The sequence below is a fragment of the Mercenaria mercenaria genome, chromosome 8, assembly GCF_021730395.1.
Source record: "Mercenaria mercenaria strain notata chromosome 8, MADL_Memer_1, whole genome shotgun sequence".
Lineage (NCBI taxonomy): Eukaryota > Metazoa > Mollusca > Bivalvia > Venerida > Veneridae > Mercenaria > Mercenaria mercenaria.
In genome coordinates, this window is record NC_069368.1 from 66,939,262 (window position 1) to 66,955,302 (window position 16,041).

Consider the following 16,041-nt stretch of genomic DNA (forward strand, 5'->3'; position numbering starts at 1 on the left):
ATGTGATTTTTGCTAGTTTCGGTATATCAGGATAATTTATTAAATTTTTCAGACTTTTGTAAATTATTTAGAAAGAGGAGTCTAAACATTTCGCTTATATAAGATGTAAGATTTATACTGAAATTTTGTATCGTGATAATTGTAAAGCACTGTTTCAAAAACTTATGTCAAACATTTTGTTAATTATGGAACGACATTACTGCATTGTATTGTTATGTATAAATCTATATGGCATGTCTAGTACCATATATGTATATATTATTGTAATTTGTAATTGTGTGCCAGTCTATAGCACATCTAATTAATGTCCGTTGTAGTGTATGGCATTAGATATTATATCGATACCAACTATGATATAACGTTTGATTTATATTGAATTTTGTTAATTTGTAGTTGTAAATAATAGCTGCAGTATATCATGTCCGTATCTATAATGTTTCATCATATACTTTTCATATCTTATTCATACTTTAACTTTTAAGTAAGTAATCTTTGTAATAATGGAAGTAATAAGTGACGTATTTTAATCATGTGACGCATGAACTTAGTAGCACATATATTTTGTATAAGTAGCACGTATTATTTATGGGAGCCTACAGAGGTATGGTGTACCCAAAGGAGCAGTTTTATGCCCTGACTTATTTGTTTTGCTATGGTGCTTACCATTTGTTATATATTTTAGCTTCTTCCGCCAGACGAATTTACCTGGTGATGTCATAACCCGGAAGTACAATGCCCGAGGTTCACTTGTCTTCACTCGCCTGGATGTGATATTCCCAGCGCAGAGCTTTCGTCCCATGGTTGTACCGTAAACCGCAAAGACGATGATTTTTGTTATCCTCTGAAGTCAGCTCAGGGATGCAATCACCTACCACCATAGGGAGCCAATACGGAATTAACGTATTCACGGTTTAAAGGGACTGGATTAGAAGATATGTTGTCATATATTGTTTGTGCTACTTAAAGTTCGCAATTAAATTAAAGAACTGTACCACGTCACATTAGAATGGAACTATACGAACTTTGTATCTGGTGATACTGAACTTTTAGTTTTTTTTCTTATAATCAGTTTTTTTTTTTTTTTTTTTTTTTTCATATCATCTATTCATTGTAAATAATCATCTTATGTAAATAAATTTGTAAATATTGTAAAGGGCGTTGATTTGTTCTGATGGTTACTGTCGCCGGTACGGCCTTTCCTGTCACACTGCATGCGGCCTACCTACAGTAAAGTTTAGCGAATACCACAGTGTTGTACACTTTTGAATGAAAGATCGCAGACATTTACAACAAGCTAGACATTCATGTGGTATGGTACAATAATAAAATCCATACAATGATCATAGGTGATCACTTGGTAAATAGTACAGACCTTCCTTATTGCATGTCATTAAAACTATACAGCTTCTTATTAATCAGGAACAAACAAACATGAATTCCTCATGATACACAAGGCTAATCATTGCCATTCATTGATGATGGCAAATACAAAATGCAAAATGGTAATAAGTATTCAAATATTATATGAGTTACTTTCTACTTGTTATGTCAGTGAACAATCGACAAAAACGACTTGAACGATTCATGCTTTAATCATACAAAGAACAAGGAAAAATGTAAGCATTGTCTTTGCAATTTTATCAGTGATATATTTCCTCTAGTCACATAGTCATTGTCGTTTATATTTTTGCTTTAGCTCACCAGAGCACAAAGTGCTCGTGGTGAGCTATTATCCGTCCGTCCATTCGTCCGTCGTCCGTACACACTTTCTTTAAAATACATGTCCTCCTAAACAAAAGGACAATTTTGATGAAACTTCACCGGGATGTTTCTTCCATGGTTTTCTTTAATAATTGTTCAAATAATTGAATTCCATACAAAACTCTTGTCGAAAACCGAAGGTCTTAGGGCTTTCATATTTGCTATGTAGTATCACCTAGTGGTCTTCTACCAAGTTTATTCATATTATTCCACTGGGTCAAATATGGCCCCGCCCTCGGGATCACATCGTTTATGTGGACCTATATAGGGAAAAACTTGGAAAATCGTCTTGTCGAAACCCAAAGGGCATAGGGCTTTGATATTTGGTAAGTAGCATAATCTAGAGGTTATCTACTAAGATTGTTCAAATATGGCACCGCCCTTGGGGTCACGTGATTTATGTAAACTTATATATAACTTTGAAAATATTCTTGTACAAAACCACATGGCTTAGGGCTTTGAGATTGGTATGTAACATCATGTACCAAGATTGTTAGAATTATGCCCCTGGGTGTAAAATGGCCCTACACATGGTGGGGTGGGCACATGTTTTAAGTAGGTTTGTATAGGGAAAAACCTTAAAAATATTTTCTTAAACCATAAGGCCAAGAGCTTAGATATTTAGTATGTGGCATGTTCTTGTGGTTCTCTACCAAGATTGTTCAAATCATGACCCTTGGGTCAATATAGGCCACGCCCAGAGGGTCCCTTGTTTTATTTTGACTTATATAGAAAATATCTTCAACACTCTTCTTGTTGAGAACCATAAGGCACAGACCCTAGATATTTGGTTTTTAGAATTGTCTAATGGTCAACTATCAAGTTTGTTCAAATCATGACCCTTGGAGTAAAACTGACTAGGTGTATGACTTTTGATACAGGTTTCATGACCATTTCTTCAACCATCATCTATTATTACTATGTATTAATATCTTGTGAGCTGTTTCTTATCTGTGTAGGTTGTTATTAATCGTCGGACAAACAAAGGAAATTTTGTAATTTTGAAATATCAGGTTTGAAGTAAACAAAGAGTTTTATAGAATATAGATAAAATTTAATAGGTCACTTATATTATATTTATTTTTCAGGAGGCAACACAGAAAAATGTGAAGCAAAAGGTATCTTCTACAGGTGGATGGTGTGCTCAAATTAGTGTAGAAAACTCGGGGGAACATAATACTGATAGAAAATTAGTTCCAGTATTGGCAAATTTTCTCAAATGTAAGGCTATGACGTTCTCTGTCCAATTTCTTACGAAATCTTAGTGGTGTCACTTTAATTTCCGCTTCACCAAGACGCGACAATGCGATAATTATCGCATTATCGCCCTGTCCTAAAACGTATATACATGCGAGATTTTACAATCCTCGCGAGGTTTTCAGGGCGATAATTATCGTCTTAATTTTCGCATATCTTTCTTAGTTCTCGCATCGGGAAATTAAAATTCCGCTGAAATAATGATATATCGTTGCAAGAATTAGTATAACATCGCATTGTCGCAGTGTCTCTCGGTGTTAGGGGTTATTTCTTACTATAGCGCCCTGGTTGAAAATTTATATTACACCGTTTAAAAGGGCAGGTACTGTCATTAGAAATTTGATTGGTGTATTGATACATACTACCCAGGAAGAATAGTATCAATCAATTTTCCAGAAATTTTATCCCAAGCGACAGTGCGATAATGCAACAATACTAATTTTCGCAACTATCTAACATTATTTCAGCGGAGTTTCAATTTCCCGATGAATGAGAGAATTAAGAAAGACATGCGACAATTGAGACGATAATTATCGACACAAAAACTCTGCGAGAATTGTTAAATCATGTATATATATAACGCATGTATATATGAGCCGCACCATGAGAAATCCAACATAAGTGCATAGTGCATCTGCGCAGGCTGGTCAGGATCCATACTGTTCGCTTACGGTTTCTCTTATTGCAATGGGGTTTGAAAGCAAACAGTATGGATCTTGACCAGACTGCCGGTCGCAAATGTTCTATGTTCGTTTTCTCATGGTGCGGCTCATATGTTTTGACAAGGCGAAGATGCGATAATTATCGCACTGTCGCGTGTTGGTGAGGCGAGAATTAAAGTAGCACGAACAGGATTCCATAATTTCTAATTATTTTTACTTAAAATGAAAATTACGTGTAGGGACATTCAGCTGGTAGAGACTGAGGATCTAAATACACAAAAACTGTAACAAAAATAGCCATGCCACAATGTGTGAAAGATTACAACTGACATAAAATCACATCTATCCTGTGAAGAAATAACAGACAATAAAGGCTTAACAAAGAGATACAGGTACGCAGTTGTGAATCGCTTAGAATAATTGACAAAGACACCCATGGCCAGGACCCGAACAGTTTGTCATTCCTAACACAAATTATGTTACAAAGTAACATATTGTAAGGCTTACATATGCAAATAGATACATAAAATTACAATAAATTGAAAGGAAACGGGTTGGGCAACAGGTCCTTACAACATTACATTTAGCCCTTTTCAGGCAGTGGTAATAAGATCAATCAATGTCAGAACACTCTACTCTTAGCAAAAGTTACCACTTGTAAAACGCAGAATTGCTTGCGTAAACTTATATAAAATATAGAACTGTAGATACCTCTACTCGGTGCATGTAAAGAAGGAAGAGTAATAGCAAAGCACTATTAAAGGTCCGACGAAACTGAACAGCAGCGGTCGAGTGTCCCTGGTTTAAATGAACTGCCAATCACGGAAGCAAACCGCCAGGTCCTGTCGCGTCAGTATGTAAATGGGGTTATACCAAACAAGTGTAGGCGCCTTCTAAACCTTCTCAGCTATTGATTCAAGCCCTGGCAGAGAAGTTAGAAAATCAGTAGTTTCACTTAGTGTCCATGTTGAATATAGACCGGATAGTGTTAACAGAGAAATAAGAAAGTTCGGAAGATTACAATATGGTGTAATCAGGTACATGTCCTCATATTTTCAGCGTAATATTAGGCCCGATATTCACAATACATTTTTCGTTCTCGACTGAGACTGACCATCTATACTGAACAGTCACTTAACATAAATTTAAACTTAACATAAAATTCTAAACATGTAATATAGATAGAAATGACAAGTAAAGTGTCATTATCAAACTCGGCTGAGACTGAAAATGTTCTTTGCATATGTGGCCAATTAAATGTGAGATCCACGCTCGTCTGTAAGTACTTGACATTAGGCAATATGTAGAAAAAGAATGACGGCTTAGGTCATTCGAACACACATCTACTGACGAAAAAGAATTGTACGATTTAGAAGATATAACTCAAAAGTAATCTAAACAAAATATTCAAACAAGAAATACCAGTTTTCTAAGTTAGAAGTAGCCATTGTTCTAACAAAACGCACAAGAGAGTTATGGTTCTTCACTTACTTTCTTACCTATGACTCTAGACCATGAATGCTTTTACATATGCAAAACCAAAATCAAACTGATGGACTTTCGGACGAACCGATAGACGTGCGGACAAGGCATATCTTTGTGCCTCGAAATCTATCTACATTTATTTTATGTCACAACAAGTAGATGAGCTAAATGAAAATAAATATTATAAATCAGCACTTGTCTGATTTCAACTTTAAAGGATAGAGCATTTTCTATATTTCTACCTATTTATTTGTCTGTGGGACGACAGAAATTACATTTAAAGTAAATGAAGAATAGAATTCCCAAATTTAAATCAGTGTATTCTTGTATTTTCTGTACAGATACTTACAACGATTTTTTGGGTCTCATTTCACATATCTGCAGTAAAACTTCTTTTAATGAATAATAAGGACATTGAGACAAAATTCAAGTTCAGAATATCTTTCACCGTAGTGAATTTGTAAGATCAAAGACTGCGATAATATGTCTACGACCTCTCACTTGCCATCTTTAAAGCTTCAAATAATGCCTATTTATTGTTTTATTTAAAGATAAACATCGCTGTAATCATACTTACTAGGTTCCAAGTTTAAAGACCCAATCTCTGTTCTCAAAGGCAGTAAGTGTTGATAAAAATGTAATTTATTGTTACCACCTGTTATATCAATGATATTGTTACTCTATCGTTAGCAACATATGAATTTATATCTGATATACAATTTAATAGGTGGATAGAAAAAATGAGTCTTTGGTTTTAACTTTTGTATGCGACTTGTGCAGAAATTGTAAGAAGTGCTCTGTTTACGAAACAGCTTAAAACGTGTCATCCCACATAATGTGAATATAGATCCAATTACGCACGACCCTAAGTTACACAATAAAGATTTCGACTCTTTAATTTAGGTACCGAATATAACACTCTCCAACGGGGCAACTAAAAGTTTATTGTAATATTCATTTAGTGTAATTTGCCCAATAGTAACTTTAAATACTCTGATAATACATTTAATATTTTAAAAGGAATTATATAAATGCGTTTTACGTAAAACTATTCAATAGCCATTCTATATCTAATTTGGTTACGGAGTAAAAGCTATCATTTATGTAATGTTGCTTAAGGACGAAAAACATAAAGTGAATGATATACGAAACTGTTGCGGACATTTGTACAAATATATACATGATTCATGTTATATTGCTTCAAAATTCATACCTTAAAACAAACAAACTGATGAAATACAGGCAATCGCTTTTGATTTCCGGTACCGATCTCTTAAGAGTCCTGACAAAAAAGACGGATGTTTATCATTGTAGTTAAATAGTTCTGAATACATACCGCAAAGCCAGTCTGTGCAACGGTTTAGTTAGCATTTAAGTAAACAAAACTCAGTTTCAAAGCAAACCTTGAACCATAACGCTATTTTAATTCATATCTTAAAAAAAAACAATATTCATATCTTACAAATAAATGTCATTCAATGATGTACTCGTTAAAGCCGTGAATTTCATTGACAGTTTGCCATATATAGATATATGCGAAGTTCTCTTTACAAACACGATGTAAGACCACTTTTTAAAATAATTTATGCTGACAAAACATATATAATAAAGCAGAAGAGTCAACAAAATACCCCGGCAGTTAGTTCGTCCTGATAACATACTTCTCTTTGTTTTGTAAAATTAAAAATTGTTTTGGTCACACACAATCCCTTTTATCATATCTCATTTGCATTTTTCTATGCTGCAGCGGTTTAAAATGTTTCATGGCATATATACGACACGACATTAAGATCGCACGCCTCTAAAAAGAGCAGATCATGTCTGCAGATAAATAACGGTTTTTAATGACATATGCTTCATTAAAGCTGCAACTTCAAAACAGACCATAAGACTTCAGTGTATATACACACACGACATACATGGCATAATAACGTCAGCCTTGCAAGTCTAAGAGTGAACAAAAGGTGGCACTGCTTCGTTGGGTCATCTATATTTTTTAGTGTAATTAATTTTCACATGTACTTAAAAACGATAGCAGAGAGTGTGCATATTAAAAAAAGGGGGTCATTTAAACTCAATCTATTTCAAATTTTTATGGTACCTTCTCGTATCTGCTTTTTTATCAAGTGATTTTAATAACTGGGACATCTGACACAATTAGTTACAACCACACATCTTAAATGAACCCAGGAAGAAGTTTATCGTATGTCCACTGTTGAAATATTAAACAACCTGAGAGGTTCTTTAATATTCCTGAATAGAAGAGAGCAAAGTTGAGAGTATATATTCATCTGCCAACAAATCATATAGAAAAAGTTAGTTAATAGTACAGACTAGTTTCTTGTATAATAGGGGAATACTATGTCTCTGGCCGCGCTTAACTGCCGAATGAAACGTGCTAAATTTCCAAATAATGCTTCTTCCAAGTCTTTAAAAATGCCTTTTGATCTTGAAAGAGGAATTATTGAATCCCTAACCTGCTTTGATGTCTTAGAGTCGAACTCTAAAACATTAATAGCATGCGAAAATTTTATCATTTATCAGTAGACTGCAAAAGCTAAATAACTGTGTATCTATACATTATCAGTTTCTAAAATTTCCAACTTATTTCATCATTTACTAAATAACAATTCAGTTTGTAAATGCAAACATCGAGTCATTTTGTTAATTAACTGCATACCTAGCGCAATGAAATATACAAATACACTTACAGAAAATATTGAACACAGTAAACAACACATGAAAACAACAAGTGACGACAATCATAGTACAAATATAGTTCTTTTTAGTGAAATCTATTAATTTAAACGCAATATTGTAAAACTGAATTATCTTTGCATACTTTGGACACACTGACTTGGTCGCTGAGATTTTGCGTTTCTTACAGAACATAGTTTGGTCTGTGGTAAAACTCTTGTTTATACAAACAATGGACACACTGGTAAGTCTGCTGTGCCTCAGCGGTTCTTACACAATTTAGTGGCGTCTATGGTACAGAGATGTAAAGGTATTGTTGTTAACGCAATCTGCGGACTCATACAGTATTATTTCTGCCTAGCGAAAAAATGTGCATAAAATCTTCTCTTTCGGTCAAACAGATTAAAAGTTTTGCACTATTCGTTCAATATTATTTTCAAGTTGTTGATATGATGTCAAACATGACACGTGTCCAGTGTGCAAAATGTATTGATAAAACATTTGGGGTTGTCAAAGAGATTTTTACTACAACTCTCATCTTTTGTTATTTTTTTTTATTCAAATTCGACGTAAGGGCAAACTTTGTGTCTAATTCAAACAAAATAAACAGGATCTTCTACTGCATAACAAAGTAAATTCACGAATAATCGAGAAAGACTACTTAATGGGGAACATTAGTCAGTTACTTCCCCTAATTATGTCCAAGAAGTAGATTGGTACTTCCTCTGTTTTTATCGTTGACTTCTTTGTAGTTTTCAAAAGCAATATCTGTACTTAATTTCATTGAATTGAAAAATGATTAAGGACAGGTTTTCTTTTAGTGGCTCTATGCTAAATTTAGGTTTGATTTACCATTTTTATTTAGAAACCTACACATAAAAACATATTTGTTTTGACCAACCGCAACATCTTGGACAAAGGTTATGACGAAACAGTCAGAGAAATCAAACTGAAAGGGACCAATGTTACATTTGGTTATCCTTGCTCTTTATCATACAACTTTTCAAGGGAAATAGCAAGCTAATGTTCGTCATACAAAGATAGATTTTTTTTCAATCACAGTGATGTTTCAAAATAAAAGCAGAAATGTTTCTCGCGTGATTCAAAAAGCTAAAAGTTAAGGATATTATATAACAAGAGCTGTCACAGAAGACAGCGCGCTCGACAATTTCGATGTCAGATATAGGGCACAGCTAGGGAAGCCGAAGCTGTCACTTGAGTGTTTAATGACTCAAATTTGGATAACAATATTGGACAATAGTTTAAGTCTGAGTCAAATGCATTTTGTAATAATAGAGATAGAGGTAAAGTGCATCAAAACATTAACTAAGTATAAAAAGAACAGAATGCATTGAACATTTCTTTAAGTGTTTTGTAGCAACATGTAAATACAGATAAACGTTATTTTTCCTCTATGCTGTTAAAGCTAGTAGACAATATACATTTACAACACATGGTTTGGCGGCGTTTTGATAAAGCAACAAATGATTATTATGGCATGTGGGTGATGATCAGGAATAACTTTATTATTTAAACTATATATTTTTTACTAAGTTAGAAGCAAGTCCATCAAGTTATAACAAAGATAAATTGAAAGTGCATCAATACTCTAAACAAGGTGTGGAAGCGGACGCGGATGCCATGGCGTGTAGGATTGTTCTCAAAACACTTCGTGTAGTCGAGCTGAAAAGGAATTGCTTAAAGAATTATTAGGCAATCGGTCTGTCATTTACCGTCTACGATCCGCAAAATTGATGCATCACAATCTACTGTGCATTACAAATCAAAGTGCAATTAGTCTTCACGTATATTATGCTACCTTAACGGACACTGTTACGGTAACGGTGAATATAGAATACAAATTTTGAACAGTTATTGAGCAGTAAATTAAATCTACTTTCAGATAAATACGTAGCGTCGTTCGGAGATGGACCTGGACGTTATAAACAACTTATGCTGGATACCGGCCTCCTCAAAGGATACGATGCATATGATGGTGCTCCATTCAGCGAGAAAACCAGCAAGGGGCGTGTCAAGTATCTTGACTTGACACTCCCACAATACGGGCTGCCTTTACATGATTGGATAATGAGCTTAGAAGTGGCTGAGCATATACCACAAGACTTCGAGAGCATTTATTTGGACAATATAGTACGTCATGCAAAAGAAGGTGTAATTCTCAGCTGGGCAAAACCAGGTAAATGGCGCGTGCTTTGATAAATAGCTCGTCTTGTTACAATAAGTGTAAGGCATATGCTCTTACTTTTAGGTCAGATATGCAGATATAAATGTTAGATGATTAATGAATGAATAGAAACCCGCTTAAGTTAGTGCTAGAAAGCTTGAGAGAGTTCATATTACATTACTTTCCAATTAATAAAATCTGTAAAAAAATCTTATGGAAGCATAGAATGCAACAAATAAAAATAAAAGCCTGCTCGGTTTGATTGAGTCTGTTTACGAAAGGTAATGAAAGTTGAGTTCGCTTTTATATTACTTAGTTACTTTCTGGGCTTCTTACAAATTTTATATCGAAAACAGTTCAAGATTTTAGTACCAGTCACGAAAGAAGACTTTCAGCTAGATCTCACCGAGTCGTGTGGCAGCCGTACGTTTGGCTCAGTGCTGTTATAATACTTTATAGAGTCCGTTCCACGTTTCTCTATAATAGAGTGAACTACAGCTGGTACCAAACGGTATAAGGGGTTTTGCATGATTAATTACATTTCATGAACATACCTATTTTAACCGAAGAGTTTATTATTTTTTCGAGTTGAATGGGGAGGGATGACGGGTGATGGATATTCGTTACTTCTACTGAACAGGCTGAATAAAACGAGTCATAATTTTACTTAGTTGGATTCCATCTTTCCAAAGGAGTCTCTAAGAGCAGTTTTGAAACACCATTTGGTGGCTGTAAAATGTATTATTGTAAATGAAGTTCATTCAGTGTACTGCATAGCAGAGTTTTGCTCATCCAGAGTTCGGTAGAGGAAACAATTTATGGGTTTTCCCTACTTTCCTAACGGAAGACCTCATTCCTAATATTGCAACTTTGTTCTTGCTTAGAAAGCAAAATAACAATGTTTACTTTTTTATTTCAAATGGCTAGGGGCATAAGACTACACATAATATCATTAACTGAAATACCCCATTGGTTAACCTAAGGTATATTTTCTAAATTTCTACCGTTCATATTTTTTAAATGTCTTAGTCAATTTTTATTCAACTTTGTGAAATGTATTGCACTTAAATTATACATTGTATATTTCTTTCTCTTCATGATAGCTTTCCTACCTCGTTCTTCTAGGGACTTTGTTCAGTTTTGTTTATATCAGTTTTACATAATATGAAAACACTTCAAATATGAAAAGACTTTCCCGCAATTTTTAGTGCAAATTAATGTTAATTTTATACCTGTTTCGGAATTGGGAAGTGAAGTTTCCATTTCGGGAAATATAAAAATGTTAAGCAAAAATTATACTAGGAGATCTAAAATATTTCGAACGATAGAATTTTAGAAATGTATCTTAGGTGTACAATTGTGTATTTAATTGAACGACACCATGTATATTCCTATGCACTGAGTCTTTTGAATGAAACAAATATAAAATGATAATTATGCTATATCTATATCAAGTTCCTTTTGGGAAGTAGGAAAAAAACATTAACTGTTTCCCAAACCGGAATGTTCCCCTACTGGAGCTAGGAGCTTGAGGGATATTGCAAATTTGATATCATCAATCTCACGAACAGTCTGCTTGATTGTTATATGTTTTGTTATGTTCTATGCTTCTATATTTCTCAACGATTTTTCTTACTGCCACAACGTATGATGGTCGTTAAAGTGTCGAAGTGCTTTGAATTAGTGTTGCAATATTTTCCGGCCTTTTATGATTATGGGGTCAATTAAGTGTTATTGTAGAATTCTGTTGCACCCTATTAAACCAATACTGCTATTAGTTTGCTGGTTCAATCCTTTGCCTCTAAGGGCTCTTCTTACAGAATGATGTTCATACAAAGATACCCAATATGTGGCCTAAGTTTTATATAACCAAACAGAGTTGTGAGAGTAAAAATATGATCAATGACCAGGTCAATAGGGAGAGACAGATCTACAGATCGTGGGTTCCTGAGTTCGATTCCCGTGCGGGGAGTACGTTCTCCGTGGCAATTTTATAAAAACATTGTGCATTAGATCATTTTTTCTCCACCTCTGATTCATGTGGGGAAGTTTGTAGTTACTTGCAAAGAACAGGTTTGTACAGGTACAGATTCACTGGTTAGGTTAACTGCCTACCATATCATATCTGGAATACTGAAGAAAAATGGCGTTAAACCGAAAACGAACAAATAAACAAACAATATGATCAAGCATAAAATTTGTTTAAGTATATGCAAGTTCTTCATAATAAATCATATTAAACAGAAGTTTTCAATTGTATTTTACGACAAAATAGACTGATCATTTTAACTTTTGGGTTGGACTAACTGCAACATTTTGGTGAGGAATAAGTGTAAGAAAATGAAACACAGAGAAAAATGCTCCAGAAATATCATGACATATGTTTGAGATATTGCATATGGAATTCTGATGTAACGTCTAATACGTATTGTGGCCATTACTATGGACCATATGCTGTAATGTTGTACTACTGGTACTACTAAAGTATAAGTGTTTGCTTTGAATTACAGAAAAAAATGATATTACAGTGGAACGTCTCTAATCCGAGCATGCTCGGACCAGAAAGCAGTTCGGATTAGGGAGTTTCTCCGAATTATGCTGTTTGTTATACATGATGTGTATATCATTCTACTTGTGACAGGAGTATTAAACATAATTAATGTATAAGTACCTTCTAGAGCTGTTTAGTGTGATGTCAATTTTCATGTTAATTTTACTTTTCAACATCAATCACAAATATTTCACCATTTCTACCTTCGCAGAAGATAGCTGAAAATAGAATATTTTTCTTGTCCGGTTATTCTAAAGTTCCGATTAAGTACCACTTAAAGAGAATCAAATTCCTGCTTTAAATGTCCACATTGCACAAACATATGCATGGAAAGTACCGGACAAATAAATTCATATGTATCTATTACATCGGCAGCACTTATCACAAGCATATCTATTCTTATGAATTTCTTTTCAAATAAACTACTTGCATATTTCACGCATGTGGTAATTGCATGCATCTACAAAGCAAACCTCTGACATGACTTGTGATTAGCAGTGCTTGCGAGCCTTTTGTTTGTTGGCAGCTTCTTAAAGCTTCTTAAAGAGTTATGATAAAAACAGAAACAAAAGTGTCAAATATGAACAATGAGTGAGGTACTTAATAAAATACATATTTACTAGAAATTCATAAACAATTATTTATAAAATGCTTTTGAACTGCTTTATCATGCAGTGCGTTCAAGTGAATAAAGAAACGATACAAACATTTCATTTAATTGATCCCATTTCTGATAAATTTGAAATACATTGTTTAATTAAAATCTAAAGGAAGCTGTCTTTAAATATCACCTGATTTTCAGAGATTTGGCTGGATTGCTTTGAGGACTTTTTTTCCTGTAATACATCAGTAACTAAAAGCTATAAATCATCAATGAAACTTTGTTGGAATAAGTTTAAGGATCTGACATCATTTGTGGTAAAATAACCGGCTTAGAAAGTGTGACGGAAACTATCATGGCTGTTTTAGTTCAAATTGTGGACAAAAACAAATCGCTTGAAATACTACATTAAAGATTTTAATCTTAGTAATCACACCCTGAATTGATATTATTTACGCATAAATGTCCAAAAATGAATTAAAGATCAAAACGCCATTTACATTATTTCATATCTTTGCGTGGAGCGCGTTCGATTGTAGATGTGAATAAGGTGCCCACAAACTACAACATTTGATGTTGTGTTATATCAACGCCTTATAAGCAATCTAGAAGTTAGACACGTCATATACTAAAATGTTTAAATAAATTAACACTCACCGGTATTTAATATTTTGATAGTTCTTGGCCTTTTATTCCTTTCATATTCCTGAATTTCAAAGGTTAGACCAAACATATATATTATATTATACCAGATTTATATAGCGCCCTTTTCATGATAAACACGTTCAAATGCGCTTTACATAGCGCAAAGGCAGCCTCTTTGGGCGCCAGATTCATCCTCTGCTAGCAATGACACATGGCAATCTGACCAGAGGGACAAAATGAGACAAAGCCCCCGGAACAGAGAGAGAACTCTCTTTTAGATACAGGTTTGTCCGGCTAAATAAGCCTAGCTCTTTGCAAAAAGACAGCTTAGTTCTTTAACGTGCCCGGTGTATAGCACCGATGCAAGCGCAGCCGTCTTTCCTGGGAAGAATCAGTACTGGCTTCTTACTTAGGTAGGAGACACTCAAGAGCATCTCAGAAATGTCCAGTGCCTAGACCGGGATTCGAACCCCAGACCTACAGCTCTATAATTCATACGTCTTTCATAACAAAATACATAATATTTATGATTTACTTTTTTACTGAAGAGTTGTGTTCGACCTCCCCAATTTGACAACTATTAAGATTACATAAACCGGTTTTGTTAATTTCTCACCATATCGCTTTCTGTGTGTTGCTATATCGGGAAGCATTTCATTTACTAAAATATTTGATTTCAGAACAAGGAGGATTTTCACATGTAAATACAAGACCATTTGAATACGTTAAGGCTGCCTTTGAAAAGCTTGGATTTGAACACGATGCTGAGAACTCTGATAAACTAAAAAACGGAGCTTCTTTGAAATGGCTACAGTGGAATACCAACGTTTACAGAAGAAAGGACAAGAGCAACATGGAGCATATCAAAACTCTTTTAACTTGAATAAAAACATGGTGATTCACAGCAGTATTTAGTGTGTTTAGTGTTGTTTAAGGATTCCCTTCCTTCAGAAAAAAGAAAAATTTAAAGGTAGTTCTGCACGTTTGATAAACTGGAAGTGATGGCGTAACGTCATTTATCCAGAAAACGTTGAATAAAACCTGGATTCGGAAAAGGAAATTATTTTATGAATTAATGGCAGTCTGTTAGAAAATTTATCACTGTGGCACTGCTATTATTTTTCTAAAGCTTAAATATAGATTTTAAAAATTTGAAACATGAAATAATTCAAAATTATGTCTTAAATGGCGCGCAATGTGCGGTTCACTTTAATCATGGTCAAATATGCTGAAAATGAGCACATGGACCTATTCATGCTATTTCACTACATTATAGGCCAAATGTTGATTTAAAATAGAAGTGTCATCAAAATCTACATTGTAGAAATTTTCCTATTCGCAAAAATATTATGAAAATTATGATTTTCCCACAGACTCTCATTAAGAAAAAATGCATGAGGTCCATTTTTTTTCAAATCTGTCTAGCAAAAAAAAAAGCAAACTTACGACCCTATCTTTTTTAGTTGCTGAATTTTCTAAGTACATTCTGAAGTTTTGGAAAGTGTAATCAAATTCTACATTGTAGAATAAAGTTCGATCCGAACGTCCAGAAACACCTTAACAGCAGTCATTAATATTAATGATCCTGTGGTGGCCGGAAAAATGTCACCCATACTTCGTCCTATGGCAGTTCTAAACGTTCGGGTCAATATGTTTTCTTCAAAGTAAATCTTATCTAAATGATAATTCAGTACCAGTTAGTGGTGCAATTCCTTAAATAAAGCAGCATCGAAAGTAATTGTTTTCTTCGTTTGTGAACTGAATTCGCATACTCGTTTATATTACTATGTTCATTCTCATGACTAGTTCTGCGTATTGTTGAGGATATTGGTTCATATTAATTATATTTGAGCCCGCACTCTTATCGCAATAGAAAGAGCGCGGATCTACGGATCGCGGGGACATTTGTTCGATCATCGGGTGAGGCAAATGTTCTCTGCGACGATTTGATAAAAACCATTGTTTGAAATCATTTATCCTCCACCGCGGATCAATCTAGGGAAGTTGGCATTACTTGCAAAGAAAATGTTTGTACTGATTCAGCATCCCGGAACACTGGTAATGTAAACTTCCAGTCGTTTCATAACTGTATTACTGATGCAAAATAACATTTAACCTTAAACAAACAAACAAATAAACAAACAAACAATTGAATTCTCTTTACGTATAATACTGCATTTGGCTTACTTTAATTGAT

At 34.2% G+C, this 16,041-nt stretch overlaps 1 protein-coding gene across 2 annotated transcripts in view; it reads left to right on the top strand.

Moving 5' to 3' along the window:
* Positions 1-15,582, top strand: part of LOC123566181 (uncharacterized) — a 44,067-nt gene extending 28,485 nt beyond the window's left edge. For both annotated transcript variants that reach the window (XM_045360089.2, XM_053550107.1), the window contains exons 2-4: positions 2,850-2,982; positions 9,766-10,059; positions 14,525-15,582. In XM_045360089.2, coding sequence (XP_045216024.2) covers positions 2,850-2,982; positions 9,766-10,059; positions 14,525-14,727 — 630 coding nt within the window. In that variant the 3' untranslated portion in view covers positions 14,728-15,582. The remainder of the gene's footprint in view (positions 1-2,849; positions 2,983-9,765; positions 10,060-14,524) is intronic.
* The last annotated feature ends 459 nt before the right edge of the window (positions 15,583-16,041 follow it).